We start from the raw sequence: 15,988 nt of genomic DNA, 5'->3' as shown, positions 1-15,988 counted from the left end.
GTTCAGGAAAATGCAAAAAATCTGGTTTTTCACACAAATAGATGAATAATATTATCATGGCAGGTGAAGCCCTGGTAGTTCTTCTTTTTGGAACGCTGGAGCCAAGATAACCCTGGGTGGTAGAGCACTAAATACGGGTACTCACATTGCATTACAGTTTGCAGTGTTTCTGCCATGCTGTACCTGCTCTGTGTGTAAAAGAGGAGCCCTCATTGCCGCGGCTGCGCCTGGTTTGTATGTGAGAGGCTTGGACAGCCATCGCCTGTGCTGTACTTGTTCTGTGTGCTGCGGAAGTGTGCAGTTTAGCTGTCACCATGGTACCTGCTTTGTGAGGCTGAATAAACCTGTTTCTATTCAAAAGCATAAAGGTTGGCATGGGTATGCCCAGATGTAGGTCCGTGCACACTGTGTGAATGGAACCAAGCTGTACCCAGCTGATGATCCCACAATAAGGGCAACATTGGTCCTGCTTTGCTTGTGTTCCGGTTCAGGGAGGACCCGACTTGGCAGTTCGGGCTGGACTGTTCCCATGAGGAGCAGGGGCAACATTTGCATATGGCTGGGTCCAAACTGAGGTGGCGTGGTGGAGGGGGGGGGGGGGAGAAGGATGTATTGGAATGCTACTCTGAGCGATTGCCAGTAGTTAGACTTACTGCACGCTGCCTCCCATCACCTTTTATGTATTTCATCCCAGTGCTGTTTCGAGTTAAGCAGACCAAAACATGTGAAATAGCATAAAGGAGCTGCAGAGCTGTGCACAGCTACCAGCATAGTTAACATAAACTGCAATTGTCCCTTAAACGTCATCATCCAGCACACTGCTGCGCGCTGCGTCCCATAACACGACAGCCGCACCTCGGTGGTAAGCACACACAGCAAGGAAACACTTCCCACACAGGATCAAAACAAAAGCAACATCCTTCCAACCACACACTCTACTTAGTGTCGAATGCTGCTCATGTAGGCAAGCGCTTCAGCACCCCCCTTAAAGGTAGTAAGCGCTATGTAAATGCTGCAGTACTAACAGTTAATGAGCTGGGTCTGGCACTTCATCTTGTGCCACTTTGCACCTGGCAAGAGTGAACAGCGAAGTGCCTGACATAGAGGCCTTCGGGGCATCTTGCTGCCCTGCTCCGAGTCCCCTTGGTTTTGGTCTTTCCTGTAGGGTGAACACTCTTAATTATGCCAGTCCCTACCATGCATGCCAGTCTTGGCAGGGTGGTGGCACGACAGTACTACTGTGTACCTAGCACTGCCTGCCGCCTCACGTCTCTCGTCTCTCCTTGGAGAACGGCTCTCTGCATTCCTTTCTAGACACTCACACACTAACGGTATCCCTTGCACATTCTAAATACTGTTACATCACCACCACTTGCGTCACCCTTAGTGTAGGAAGTCAGCGCCTCCCGAGGCCTCCAAGCACCTACCTTGCCTTGTGCTCAGCTGGCAGTGTGCCTGCTGCAGCCACAAAGCTCCCTGCGCGCATGCTCACACACACCTATATGGAAGAAAGACACCCCCATTCTACAGTGTTTTTTCTATGTCACTCCCTCGTGCTGGATGACTCATCTCCATTCGTTGTTTCTTATCCTCTTGCAGCAAAAGTGAAGTCGAAGTGCGGCCCGACCTTCTTCCCGTGCGCCAGCGGCGTCCACTGCATCATCGGCCGCTTCCAGTGCAATGGCTTCGAGGACTGTCCTGATGGCAGCGACGAGAACAACTGCAGTGAGTACCGGTTGGTTGAGTTCAGCAGCATGTCACGCAGGGAGGGAGGGCCAATGGCAGGCCGGGGCCAAATTTACACTATACAGCGAAATTCCAGAATTTTGGGTTACATTAAATTTACTAACATTCTCGAAATTTTGTATTACACCATTTTATGTATTCGTTTTCCCTTGAGGAACTGTTCCAAAAACACAGATAAAACACAACTTTGTATGGACGAGGTAATTGAGGTGAAATAAAACGAATGCTGTTATTTAGAATCATTGTAGAAAACAGGATAAAAGATTTGAAAGCGCGGCCATTGATTCAGCGATTCACACGTGAGAATCGTATGGTGGCTAATGTTTACATCCTCGGCATTATTCTTATTTCAACATTTCTTTAGACATCACTGTTTTAAACAGGATACATATGTTTAGTTGCAGGATTTAATTTCTCAAATGGGTGCATTATGGGACTAGTAGTCTTTGTGATTTTTGTTTAACATTTGTATTCGTTTTTAGGTTTCGCATTGCATTGTGCTTGTAAAATCTGTTGTACTTAATATACATTAAATGGGGGCTCTTATCAGTTCCCTTAGCCGAATCACTGTGTCCATCCGCTGTTGTTGGAACTTTTTTTTTTTTTAACTTTACTTGTCTGCACACATTGAAACAGCCGTGTTACATGCCTGATCTTTTCATCGTGACTCCACCGAGGAGTTTGCATTTTATCTCACTCTAAATTTTATGTGGGCTTGAGTTCTTGAACTCGATATTATTACTTTGTTTTGGGCACTTATATTAGTGTACTTGCCCCAGCCGTGTGAAAATCTCACATTAACCTCTCTCCCCATATTGGTTGAACTGGACAACACTGCCATCCACTGGTTATTTTTTTAATTGCTTATGAAAATTGCTCTTGCATACATTTATTCTTCAGGTCACACCTCTGGTTACTGAACTAAGTACTGGTGGTCAACTCAATATCAAGTAGGATATCTTTGTTTTTAGGTTTCGCCTGCACAAACAGCTGACTTTTAATCCCATAGGTAAAACCTAATGCATTTACTAACGCTTGTTATTCAGTGGTTCAGTGTAAGTATCACAGCTTAACTTCTGTACGTTCCAAGATGAAAACAAAAAACTTCCTTACCAGTCTCACTGTACATCCAGGTTTTCCACAAACTCTTTTCGTTCATTGGCCGCTGTGGTAAAATAACATAATACAATTTCAGCTCATTCAACGTAAGACTAGAGGCTCTGAAAAACCATCCACATGTTTACATTCCTTAATAACTATCTGGTCACATGTAACATTATACAAAAGAGACCCCTCTAACTATACATAAGGTACATGGTAATAAAAACTCCTTACTATATAGATTATAACCATCTAGAACCTATGGGTATTACACACCTGTGTCTTGTATTCCAAATCCACTTATTGGAATACAGGTCTTCGTTACTATCGACCCAATGTATATCTTGATGGTGTATATACTGCGTGGCTACGGAGCATCTATGCCACCAAGATAATGGTTCGCTTTCCAAATTTAGATACAAACGGACCTTAGGGTTAATCACCGCGGAGACTACTTGAAGGCAGGCCTCTTAATCCACCCACCTAATTTATATGGGTGGAATTAGACACCACTTTTCACTGCCCGTCGCCACCAGGAAAACCTTGGCTGTAAGGGGCTATGAAAATTGCTAAATGTTTCCCTCGCCATGGGAGGACTCCAATGGTGAGGGGAGAATTTTCTTTTTAATTGAAAAAAAAATACTCTGTTTCGGGGAGAAAATAAATAATAAAAGTGTTTGATGCAGGGCCAGCTCATGTTGACGGAGCGCTCCACTAAACTGTAAACAGTATTGTCATGCCAGTGGTTCCTGCCAATGCTTTAGAAATGACCACCAGCTTGTCGGTCATTTCTAAATTTGTTGGGTGGCAACTCTGTGAGGACGACAGAGTAATGTACTCCCCTGACCTGATGGAGAAACAGGTTGCCCGCCTAGATATAAATCAGCCCTTATGAGTCTTATCTGACTTTCATGATTCTTGACAATGTCCACTATACATAGTTAGTATTGCCTTTCTGGCAGTAACTGTCCCCTGATTTCTTAAATTATAGACATCTTATCATTGAGCTAATCTATTGTATGTTGATTGGATCTTTGCTCCAATTAAAAGTTTTAATTTCAACCGAGAGTGTATACCATCCAATAAAGGTTACCCTTTCATATCCTGTCACAGTTGCTAGTTTCCTAAACCATCCATCTTTTCCCGGAGGGGTAGTAGATCTGAAGTTCCTTAAGACACACACAGTTGCGACTGACAAATCAGTGTGACGTAGCACCTGCATCTGTGGTTCGTGATGCCTGGAATATTAGAATAGTCATGCGATAGCACCACAGTGGATCAGTAGGCATCTTATGCCCACATGCGCTCTCCATTTTTGCTTGCAGGACCATCAGTCTGTTGTGAGCGAGGGGCATGCCGTTGATGTGCATGTTATTCCCACCATTCCTGCCATGGCGCAAACAGCTTTTGACAGGACACAGATTCAACCACTGGAATATCTGCTTTGTCCAGTGCCATCTGTGCAGTATCTTCAAGGAGCTGAGTCTTAGCCTCTCCTTGTGAGAAAGTGCCCTCTTTCGTTCATGGTATGCCCCACTTTTTGCTGAATTGCTGATGTACTTTGACTGAGTGTGCCCTGAGCTCCTGTCAATCAGGTGCCCAGGGCCTGTGTTCCTTCCCTAAAACTGTATTGAAGCCTAAACCCAATTGGTATCTCTGGCCACATATCAGCCCCTGGTAAATGATACCTTAGGTACCCAGGGCCCTGTGACCAGAGAAGGCCCCTAAGGGCGCAGCACTTATTGTGCCACCCTTAGAGGCACTAAACCCTGACACACACACACTGCCTTTGCAGGCTGAGTGTCTTGGTGCAGAACAAAACAGAGAGTCGACATGGCACACATTCCTGTGTGCCATGCCCACAAACACACTGCCCTGGCATACCTCAGTCATCCCTCTAGCTAGGTGCACTATGCCAGTGGTGTGGGTACAGGTGCATGAGCCCTGTACCCCTACAGTACCCAGGTCCATTCCTGGGCACTCTAAGTGCAGTGCTGCCATTAAGAGTATATGGTGCTAGGAGGTCGTCATTACGAACTCCACAGGACCATAATGGCTACACTGAAGACTGAGAAGTTTGGTATCAAACTTCTCAGCACATTAAACCCACACTGATGCCAGTGTGGGATTTAATGTAAAATGCACGACAGAGGGCAACTTAGAGTTGCCCCCTGAGCCTAACCCACAACACGTGTCCTGCTGAGAGGCTGCCTAGGCTGCCACCCAGCAGACAGATTGCTGGCCCCCTGGGTAGAGAGCCATCCGCTCTTGTGGGCCTGCAACAACGCACATCCTGGGGCGAGGTGCCAAGCCTCCACCCCAGGACCAAAGGGAAGAAAGGGGGTGTGCCAGCCTCTGCCAACCCCACCCCTCAGATGGGGGAGGCGAGGTGAAGCACAACTCCGGGCTCTCGTCATCTTGAGGATGGGGAGCCCTACCCAATCGGGACTAGGCTCCTGCCCCTCTCCCACTGGAGAGTGGCAGGATAGGGTGTGTACCCACCCCAGGGAAGGGACCCTATGGTCCCTGACGTTTCCCTACCTGTAACGCCCCTAAATTTAGTATTTAGGGGCACCCTGAACCTTCCTTCCTCAGATCCCGATTCCGAAACAAAAAGAAGAACAAGAAGAAAGAAGACCTGCCGTGCAGCTGCTAACAAGAGGACGACACCAACTGACTTGGCCCCAGCCCTACAGGCCCGTCGACCCTCGAACCTGCTTCTGCTAAATTCCTTCATCTCCTGTGGTCAGCAACCTCGAAAACCCCGGAGGACCTGACTGCCTTGCTCATCTAAAGACTGGGACTCCCATGAGCAGTGATTCTGCTCAAACAAGCAACAACCCCTGGTGCCAGCCAGGAGCCGCGAATCCAGCACACTCTGCACCCGCCGAGCCCGGCCTGTGCCTAAGTGAACAAAGACCACGAGGACGTCCCCCCGGCGACTGTAACCAATAATCCAGCACCCAAGGACCCTCCTCGACGCTCCTGACGACGCCTGCAGCCTCAACTCCAGGGACCCCCCCCAACCGTGACCAGCAGAGGGTAAGATTTCCCGATGCTAAAAGACACCCCTGCACCCAGCGCCCTGCGGCCCCTTGTGCCCAGATCCTGGGTGCCTACCTAACCTACAGCTCCCCAACTTACCTCTCGAAGTGGTGGTCGCACCTGAGGAATCTCCGTCCCCGAGCTTGCAGCCTTTGTTCATCTTGCAGTTTTTCCATTGAAATACATTGGGGGCCCGGCGGCCCAAAAACACCCTGTACCCAGCCGCCCGAGTGCCCTGGAAGTGCAGCATCTATTCTATTCTACTTCTCCATTTGCCCTGTGTAAGCTCCCACAGCCGCGTGGCCTGCCTGCTAGCAGCCACCAACCAAAGGCCCCCTACCCGCCATAGGCTAACATTGGGCCTACTCTCTCTGCACCCGACTGCCCCTGTGCCGTTGAGGGTGTAACAACTGTACCTACCTAACCCTGTGAGACCCCTGAGTCTAACCCCAGAACCTTAACTCTGCCAGTCAAGTACTTACCTGAAAGCCGATAACCTACATTTTCTCCATAGGGTAACATTGACTGGTTTTCACTTGGAATTTCTTCTAAGTGTCGAATTTTGAACCGTTAAAATATTCACTAAAAATCACCAGATCAACGAAAATGAAATTGCTCACCTGTTACCAGGAGAGATCCCAGTGCTGGATCTTTGTGCCGAGCACTGACCCTGAAAAGCAATTACAACTGTGATTTTCCGATAACCAAACTTTCCTCTATAGGGTAACATTGCCTGGTTTTTGCCAGAAATTCTACTAAGTGTCGATTTTTGAAACATACAAATATTCCTTAAAAATCGCCCGTGTAAAAAAAAACGACTTCTTTCAACTGTTTACAGGAGATGCACCAGGGCTGAATCCAGGATCCAGCTCTGAGTAAGAAAAACCTTACTACTCAAAATTCCCATTGAGCTCAATGTATAATCGTGTTTAACTTGTGTTGCCTATTGCAACAACTGTATCTATTGCATTGAAAATTCTATTGCTTATTGAAAGTTTTCAATTGTAGCATCTCATTCTGAGAAAGTATTTTTATACCTACTTGTGGTTCTAAAATAAAACAACAATATATTTTTATATACAAAACAATTGGCCTAGAGTTCAGTTCTTGAGTGTGTGAGACCATTTGCTGACTGAGTGTGTGCAACAAATGCTTTACACTTTCCTCTGATACCGCCTTACTGCTCGACCAAGCTACCACTTAAGAGAGTAAAGTTATATCTAACTTTAACCTCTGGGAACTGTGGACTCTGTGCACACTGAACCTTACTTTGGTGCAGTATATACAGAGCCACTTGCTTGCACTCCTCCAGCAGCTCATCCCATGATGTCCCAGTAGGGTTTCCCATTCTTTTTCCAAATGGTTATTCCCAATATTTCCATCCATACCTTTTGCAGCTGTGTTGCTGTTGAGAATAGTGAGTCAGTTATGTTCTGTGTAGCCCAGAAATAACCCCAGCAGTTTCCCCATTTACTAAGCTAAGCATAAATTACAAAAGTCAGACGTTTCAATCAAATCAATCAATCAAGTGTCTTGTAAAGCGCGACTACTCAGCTGATAGGGTCTCAAGGCGCTGTGGGTCTGCTGCTCGGTCAGATGCGCTGTGGTTCAGTCGAAGAGCCAGGTCTTGAGGTCTTGCCTGAATTTAGCCGGTGATGATGATTGGCAGAGGTGCAGAGGCAGAGTGTTTCATGTCTTTTTGCGAGATAGAGAAGAATATTCCTCTGGCCGTGGTCTTATGGATACCTGGAACGGTGGTCAGGGCCAGTTGGGAGAAGCAGGGGTCACTGCTGGGTGCGTGGAATGCGAGGCGGTGAGTAAGATATGCAGCTCCCGCGATGTGTAGGGTTTTGTAGGCGTGTGTGAGGAGCTTGAAGGGGACTGTTGTTGGCGGGGAGCCAGTGGACACGTCTCAGGTAGGTTGTACGGTTGTACAGTGGAGGACCAGAGTCGCTTCTAAACCTTGGGTAAGTTGGAGGTACTTCCACCTATGATGAGCGCGGGTATGAACTTTACCTTTAGCTCCTCAAGTGTTTTGAACCTTTTGCCTAGTATTTGGTTTTTTATATCTCTCCTCCCTCCTCCCCAGCCAACTAGCCTAGTGAACTGTATTCCAACCTATCTTGCTTTAAGTAATGGTCTAGAATGGGGCCTTCGTACGTAATTAAGAGTGAGTTTTAGGCAGTCCATACTCTGCCTTCAAGCTATGTCACTCAGAGTGGGTCTGGTGGCTTTTTGGACTAATGCGTCCACTCTAGGAGCCTGTGTTCGACCTCATGGTCACACGTACAAATCCTGGCAGGTCCACTCAGACTTTTATCCTTCTGAGGTCAATAAAATGAGTACCATTGTTTTGGGTAGCAATAAACATCTGTTATTCAGCGCCAAGATACTCTTGGGTGAATGTTCACTTTACCAAATACTGTTATGTTATGTTGAATGCAGGGCCAATCCCACAAATAGACATGGTGCTAAAGATGTAGCCCGATTCAGTGCAAATACATTTTCAGCATCCAAATGGGGTTATTTTCTGATCTCCATCATGTCTAACTTGCCAAAGAGTGTGGGAAACACTCACCATATTATCACTAAAGGTTTGGCCTGGGTCAAAGCCTGTTTGAGCTAGGCATATCATGTGTGCTAAAACTCTCATCAACGTATTGGCCAAGACCTTAGAAAGGATCTTAAGGTCTGTGTTAATTAGAGAAATTGGCCTGTAATTATTATACCACAAAGAGTCGTGATCTGGGAATTTGGGTAATTAAAGCTATGTTAAATTCAGGTCGGAGTCCCCCAGTCTGAGGTACCACAGGAAATGAGTCCAATCTCACCCTCCGAGTGTGGAGCGTGTTGTACACGCAAAACATCAAACGCAAGTAGGGAAGGAAACACACCCATAGGTGGAAAAGATGATAATATCCCGTGTTAGTGAGATAAAAGAGCGATTCGACACATCTGAAAAAAATCAGGGAAAGATACATGAAGTATGCAAGAGTTTAGAGTGTAAGGTGAACTCAATAGTGGAAAGAATGGAAAACATGGAAACAACCGAAGGGAAACTAAGCAAGTAGGTTGAAATAAATCAAAAAGAAATCCCTTCTCTCAGGGCAGGGGAAAAGGACTTAAGAGATAAGATTGAGACTCTCGAAAATAACACACAACGAAACAACATAAGGATTCTTAAATGTCCCAGAAGGCTTTGAAGGAAATATCATAAAAACAGCAGTGATAGCTCTACTAAAGGAATTCATTCCAAACCTTGACAGTAGTACATTGGAAAAAGACATGCATCGTATTCACCAAGACCCCTTTCGTAAATTGACAGTTAAGAAGACACCAAGAAAGATCCTTGGAATTTTAAAACATACATGCTTAAAGAAAGAATATTATTAGAAGCCATGACAGTAGTCTCCTACACAAAACGAGAATGGTCCTTTAGAATTAGATCAGATATTTCTAGGAGGAACCAAGACAGGCAATGGGAGTTGGGAAACTACATGCAGGAAGTGAGATCATTAGGGCCTCAGTTCGAATGTGCTTTCCAGCCACATTAAGGATAATGTGGAGTAACCAGATGCATAACATTAAAGACCCAAGAGAGGTTGAAGGGTTAATCGAATAGATTAAAGCACACCAAAAAAAAACGTATTTGTTTCTCTTACAATCCCCTAAATGGTGAGAGAGCTCAAATAACACAAAGTGTTCGCTATAAGGTCACCAGAGGATAAATGGGAGGGTTCCCCATGGAGGGATGGGGAGAACAGTTTCACAAGTTATTTTGTACATATTTTGCTCAGGGTGGGGGAGCATGTGGGAGAAAAAAAAATATGTACATTGTTAGGCCAGTGAGATAGAGTAACAGAAGTGATACATTTATCTTCCATTTGACTTGTGCACTAAATAATAAATGATTCAGACAGGTGTAATAATGTACAAATTCCTATCAAATGTCGGTGGGATATGTGAGTAGTGTACCATCGTCTTTCCTTATTGCCAGAATAACAGAATAGGCTTTTCATTGTCGTAACTGTAGTGTTATTAGACCACCATACTTCTTCTCCCTTTGTTCATACTGTTTCCATTTGACACATGATAATGCATGTTTGGCCCGGGAAGTGATGAGGATTCAAGTTGTGTTTGGTTGTCATAAGGTTGGAGAGCTGTTCTATTTACTTGCAAGTTTTGTGATCTTATCTCCTACTTGCTTGTGTGTCTCTAACCTCTGTTTAATTCAAACTGTATCATTATGTATTAGATTCAACGTCATGGAGCCCTTGCCTGTTGCCCAAAGCACTTGTATATTTATGTCACTGATTACTCTTTTATAGTAATGTAATCGGGTAGAAGCTATTTTGAAAGGTGTTTTTCAGCAGGTGATTTATACCTGCCTCTCACCATTGTCCATCTTTTGGTTAGGGCTGCTACAAACCTAAGTGTAGGGGTATGAGGGCATGATCTGAGATTCCACCATCTAAAATTCCACAGAAGTGCGCCTGTGGCAGAAGGCCATCAGATAACGAAAAATAGTCTATTCAGGCTCTGGTTGCATGCTCATGACACAAAAAATGTGTACACCCTACCACAAGGGTGTGAAAGTTTTGGAACATCCACCAGGAAGTGATTGATTATAACATCTTAACATATATTTCTGAAGCTTTCATTTCCAAAGTGTTGTCTACCTGATCTATCGAGGGCCAGGTCCAAGGTGAGGTTCCAGTCACCCTCTGTGACTACTTTGGTCTGGCCAAATTCTACTGGTGTCCTCAAAAGTTTATTAAAGCATGCAGAACTGCCACCATTTGACGCATAGAGGGACCCTACAATCAATGTATTTTGTTGAATTTTGAGCTTTGTGAACACGTACCTCCCCCCTGGGTCTGACTAGGTTTTCAGTAGATGGTACAGTAAAGTTTTGTGGATCTCTGTAGCTACCTCTCATTTCCTAAAAGAGGACACATCGCCCTCAGGGCACCGAGGATGTTCAGTGTCGCTAGCATATATGACCTTTCAAGCCTAATCTCTCCCCAGCTTATCTGCCTCCAACAGTGATCGTTAAGCTTCTTGAACAAGGGCCTCGTCTGTGTGTTTGGCAGCCTAATAAGTAAATATTTTTTCCTTTTAATATCATCCAGTAAACCATTGTCATTCAAGGGAATAATGAGAGTAGGTCTTTTGTGTTTATATTACGGGTGTGGTAAGCCAGTCATGTCATTTTAATTGGCAAGTCCTCCGGGTGTTTAATGCCTACAAGATAGTAATCTCTGTGGAGAGTATTGACTGGACAATCATAAAGGTGTTTAAAATATACACAAATGAACTAAGAATATGCAGAAAACCTATGTAGCAGGGGCCCACACCTAGTAACGGTCAAGTGGAATTCCCTGAGGTAAGAAGGACAATTGAGCCTTCCTTTTATGAGCGGATGTGGCGATAACCACCACACTTAAGGCCAACTTTAAACTTGTGCGCTAATCTCTCCAAGCCCTTCCATCTGCGGATACGGCTTCCATTCACGACCATATAGGAAGAGTAGTATCAATAAAAAAATGTCATAACATTATGTAGTGGGCAGAGCATGGTGGGAAGGTAAGGGCAGATGTCGGTGGGAAAGGTAAGAAAGGAGAAGAGTTTCGAGAGGGGAATCCAAAGTAGTGTCTTTGTCAGAGAAGTGCTCAGTTCCGCCAGTCTTCCCCCCCCCCCCCCCCTCCCTTGCCTATTTAAAATCATAGCGATACCAAAGGTGATGATGGACGGAGCGTTAGAGCAAATCAAACACTTGCCCCCAGTCAACTGATCTGGGTTTAATCCATCATCATTCTTTAGCTCACTCCACCACCCCAGTTCAGACATGGCCATATGCAAATCAGTCTGACCCTGTGCCAATCAGTCTGACCCTGTGCCTCATGGGAACAGTCCAGCCCGAACTGCCAAGCCATGTCTTCCCTGGACCGGAAACAAGCATCCTGGGACCGATTTCGGGTTCATAACCCTCGTCAGCCAGGCTATCTTGAATCCAGTGGCAAAGTGAGCAAGGGACCCACGTCTGGGCATACCCAGATCACTTGACTGGGGGTGAGTGTTTGATTTGCTCAAGCACTCCGTCCATCATCCCCTTTGGTATCGCTTTGTTCGCCTTAAGTTGGCAGGGTATGCCCAGACGTGGGTCCCTTGCTCACTTTGCCACTGGATTCAAGATAGCCTGGCTGATGAGGGTTATGAACCCGAAACCGGCCCCAGGATGCTTGTTTCCGGTCCAGGGAAGACATGGCTTGACAGTTCAGCTGGACTGTTCCCATGAGGCACAGGGTCAGACTGAGTTGCATATGGCCATGTCTGAACTGGGGTGGTGGAGTGAGCTAAAGAATGATGATTGATTAAACCCAGATCACTTGACTGGGGGTGAGTGTTTGATTTGCTCAAGCGCTCCGTCCATCATCCCCTTTGGTATCGCTTTTTAAAATCATGCCTTAAAGAGGGGGCATGCTTTATACCTGCTTATGTGGTTAGGGCATTCATTCCCCGACCATCTTCTCATTGCAGTATCCTGACCGTCCTATTCGGATTACTGGATCCCAGTTTCCATCGGACAGTCATCTCACTGTGATCTCAAAGCCTTATCAGTCTACAGTTTAGAACCCCCTGTGGTGATAACCAGGTTGGTAATTGTACAGGAGTGTTTTGAGGTCTTATTGCTTCTTACATTGCTGGCTCTTCCCACAGTTTATTGTCAATATTACAGCAGGTTCCAATAGACCGTGCCTTTTTCTTTCTTCTTTCCACTGTCGTGGTTGCAGTGACAGGCACTTCCTGTGCTATGTATATATTTCCTAAGAAAATATCTACGCCAATGACCATGTTCTCTTCTTTACATTTTTATGAGCCACTTCACAGCTTGAGGTGGAATGATGAGCAAAAAAACGATGGATGGTTTGGGATGCTACCCGAGCAATTGCCAGTGCTTAGACAAATTGCAAGCATTCCTCACATCACCTTTGGTGTGTTTCACTTCACAGATTAGCAGTGTTAATTACCTTTTGGACTTGCTGGCGCCTTACAAAACTGTCAAGGATGGGTCTAGGTGTGTTCTAATTTCTGTGCCCTCTGGAGTGCATTCTGTGTGCTCCATGGAAGTCTATTGGGGGGTGGAACTCATGTTGCAGGGTTTTGTGGAGAAAGAGCCCTAAAAAGTGTTCACTTTTTCTACATCCTCATGGACTACCACAATACAGACATTATTTTGCCTGCTTCTGTCATCCAGGTCCTTAACTGTTTTTTAGAAGATGCCATATTGCTTGCCTCTCAATCCAGACCAGTGTTCATGTAGTCCAGTTGCTTCTCCACTACTGTAGGTCATTGTCTGCTATGTCCAGGCAATGTTTTATACTGCAAAAGTTCCGAATGCATGGTTTCAACCTTTGCGGCCATTTCTACAGTACAATCCTTCACATCACTGTTGGAGGATTTAATCAGTCATTTCTGCCATTACAGTACTCAATTCTACAGCGTCATTGTTGAGTCAGACTGGGGTGGTGCTGTGTTTATTTTTCTTTTTTTTTATGCTTGCCATAAACACCACCTTTGTGAAAATAAGTTGTTTTAGGCTTTGATTTGGGGTTTAGGGGGCATGTGAGCATGCTTGTCTCTCCTCACACTATTGTCATAGCCTTCTTTCAGAGGTTTTACAGCGATTTCTACGCTTTACAAGCGTGCAGTGTTCTTTTATTTCTACCACTCTGGACTGAAGACACATAGGCCATCCCTTTTCACCCTTTCCAGTTCTCTCAGCGAGGTGTAATATTAAATGTAACCCCTAGATCCACTGTACACAGCATAAAAACAAAATCTAAAGATATGTTACCTATGTGGTTTGTGAAATAAACCGGGTCCCATCTGGATATGGCTAGGGTTCCGTTATCTAATTGCATTTTGTTCTGACTTTTGCCATAGAAGGAAACGTACGTGAGTGCCAGTCTTTCAGCCACAGTTCATGCATGCAGGGGTCCTAAAGGGCACAAGCCAGGGGTACTCCTGGATAGATAACTCCACCCATTATTTTCACAGGATGTACACCGTTGACCCTGCTTTGAAGTTGAGCCCCACTAAAATATGCTCAATTTATCCCAGTGTAATTTCATACACTGGGACGCATTCTGCAGTGCCTGCACATTGTCTGCTTTTGTTCCAAGCAGCAACATGCAGGCAGCGAGAGACCTTTGATAGTTTAAATTCCAGCTGGGCACAAAACAAAGGCAGACATTTAGGGCCCATCAGGCCTCCTATTGTGAATATCCTGGCTGGGAGCACTCTGGGGTCTCACACCAAGAGGAAAATGTAATGGAGATGTAATACTAAGGCACACAGCTTGTTACTTCACAAGTGTTTAAGAAAGGCAAGGTTTTGACTTTGTTCAGTCCCTGTATATATGAGATGTGCATGCACTATTAGGTAATACAAATGTAAATACCACTATTTTATATTCTTTCCTTTATAGCGCTACTCACCCCAAAGCTGGCTATCAGAGCGCTTTACATCACAAGTACACATAATACATTGACAATAATTCATATTAGTGTGTAAATCAATATACAGCATGAGTGACATCAAACAGTGAGGGTTACAATGTGTAGGAGTCACATGTCCTTCATAGCTCACTGTGCTATATTCCAAGGGTTACAAATTATGAACTGCAAGCAACAAGAGGATCTCTGTTTTAAAAGCAGTAACAAATTTACCTAGCTTCATAAAATCAAAACCTGTCATCTGCATGTTACATTATATGCTTTGCAGGAGACACACTAATCCTCAACGCTATTTTGATTTAAAAGTTAGACTGAAGAAAACACAAATCTCTCCAGCAAAGGCATTAAATTCCAGAGTTATTTTACCATTATTATTAATCCCTGTGTTATTCAAGGCACACAAAGATATCTGTAGCAGGTGCCATAACCCCATCAGATATATATATATATTTATAACTCTTTTTATTGCAATGTGCTCAGCATACAATACATACAAAGTTTCATCGAGTACGGTCGTCCAGGTCATATAATTCCTAGAAAGTAATCATTACATTTGGATTAGCGAAGTTATAAACACAGTGAGGTCACATTCTCGATCTTGCTCTCGGTAGGCCTGCCAATAGCCCCACATTTTCTCCCATTTCCATTGGCAACCCCTACTTAGATGTATCGTGTGTTCCACTTGCCAACACCAGTCCAAGTCAGATTTCCAATCCGCCACTCTCAGGGCGAGGTGAGGGGGGGTCTCACTCTGCCCACCCCAGCTCTTGGAGATGATAAGTTTTGCTACCACCGCAGCTAATATCAACCACATTCTCATATAGCTGGGCCAAACTCGACTGGGGCTTCCACTCCCACCACCGTGGTCATGATTCTCCCAATCTCGAGCCAGTATGATTGCATTACTGGGCCTTCCCACAAAAGGTGGTAGAATGTCACCTCCCCTCTGACACAGAGCATTATCCATATGGCCCAGTCGGTGGAACACCGTCCTTACGTAGTAGAACCGGTTTAAGACCTTTAATTGAATCCGTTGAAATGTGGAGCACATCGCTACCTCTCTTGGGCCCTGTATCGCCTCCACCCAGTCTTCCTCGTCCAGTTCCATCAGAGATTTTAAAATGCAGACTCTGCAACCAATAAAGCAGAACCGATGTATTAACCCATCCCTCCCTGTTGCCAGTTTCTTTGTGGCTGAGTTTTGAAAAATTCAATGGATCAGTTGAGGCCCAGATTTTGCGTTGGGGTGGCAACAATTTTCTGGGCTCAGCCCGATGCAAAGTCTCATTTATTGAATGTCGTAAAGCGCTCAAGTGTACTCATGAAAAACCTGCTAAACATAGGTGTGAGGTCCTCATATCTGATGTCACTCTCTGTGCGTATCTGATGCCACTTCCTGTGATGTCACGTGAGATGTCACTCACCATGATATCACGCACCATCTTTATTTTTAGGAATTATGCCCTGCGCTCCTGTAAATATGATTTAGGTCGGTTGTGGTTGCTTGATTTACTTACCATTCACACATGATTTATTTAACGTTGCATCCTAGTCCTGAATGCACAAATTACTTTTAC

The 15,988-nt window shown here is 45.0% G+C and overlaps 1 protein-coding gene across 4 annotated transcripts in view; it reads left to right on the top strand.

Annotated features, from left to right (window-relative positions):
- Positions 1-15,988, top strand: part of LDLRAD3 (low density lipoprotein receptor class A domain containing 3) — a 475,190-nt gene that overhangs the window by 213,213 nt on the left and 245,989 nt on the right. For all 4 annotated transcript variants that reach the window (XM_085643485.1, XM_085643486.1, XM_085643482.1 and 1 more), the window contains exon 3: positions 1,600-1,725. In XM_085643485.1, the coding sequence (XP_085499611.1) occupies positions 1,600-1,725 (126 nt within the window). The remainder of the gene's footprint in view (positions 1-1,599; positions 1,726-15,988) is intronic.

The sequence above is a fragment of the Triturus cristatus genome, chromosome 3_1 (assembly GCF_964204655.1).
Source record: "Triturus cristatus chromosome 3_1, aTriCri1.1, whole genome shotgun sequence".
Classification (NCBI taxonomy): Eukaryota; Metazoa; Chordata; class Amphibia; order Caudata; family Salamandridae; genus Triturus; species Triturus cristatus.
This window is presented reverse-complemented; position numbering and strand designations above follow the sequence as displayed.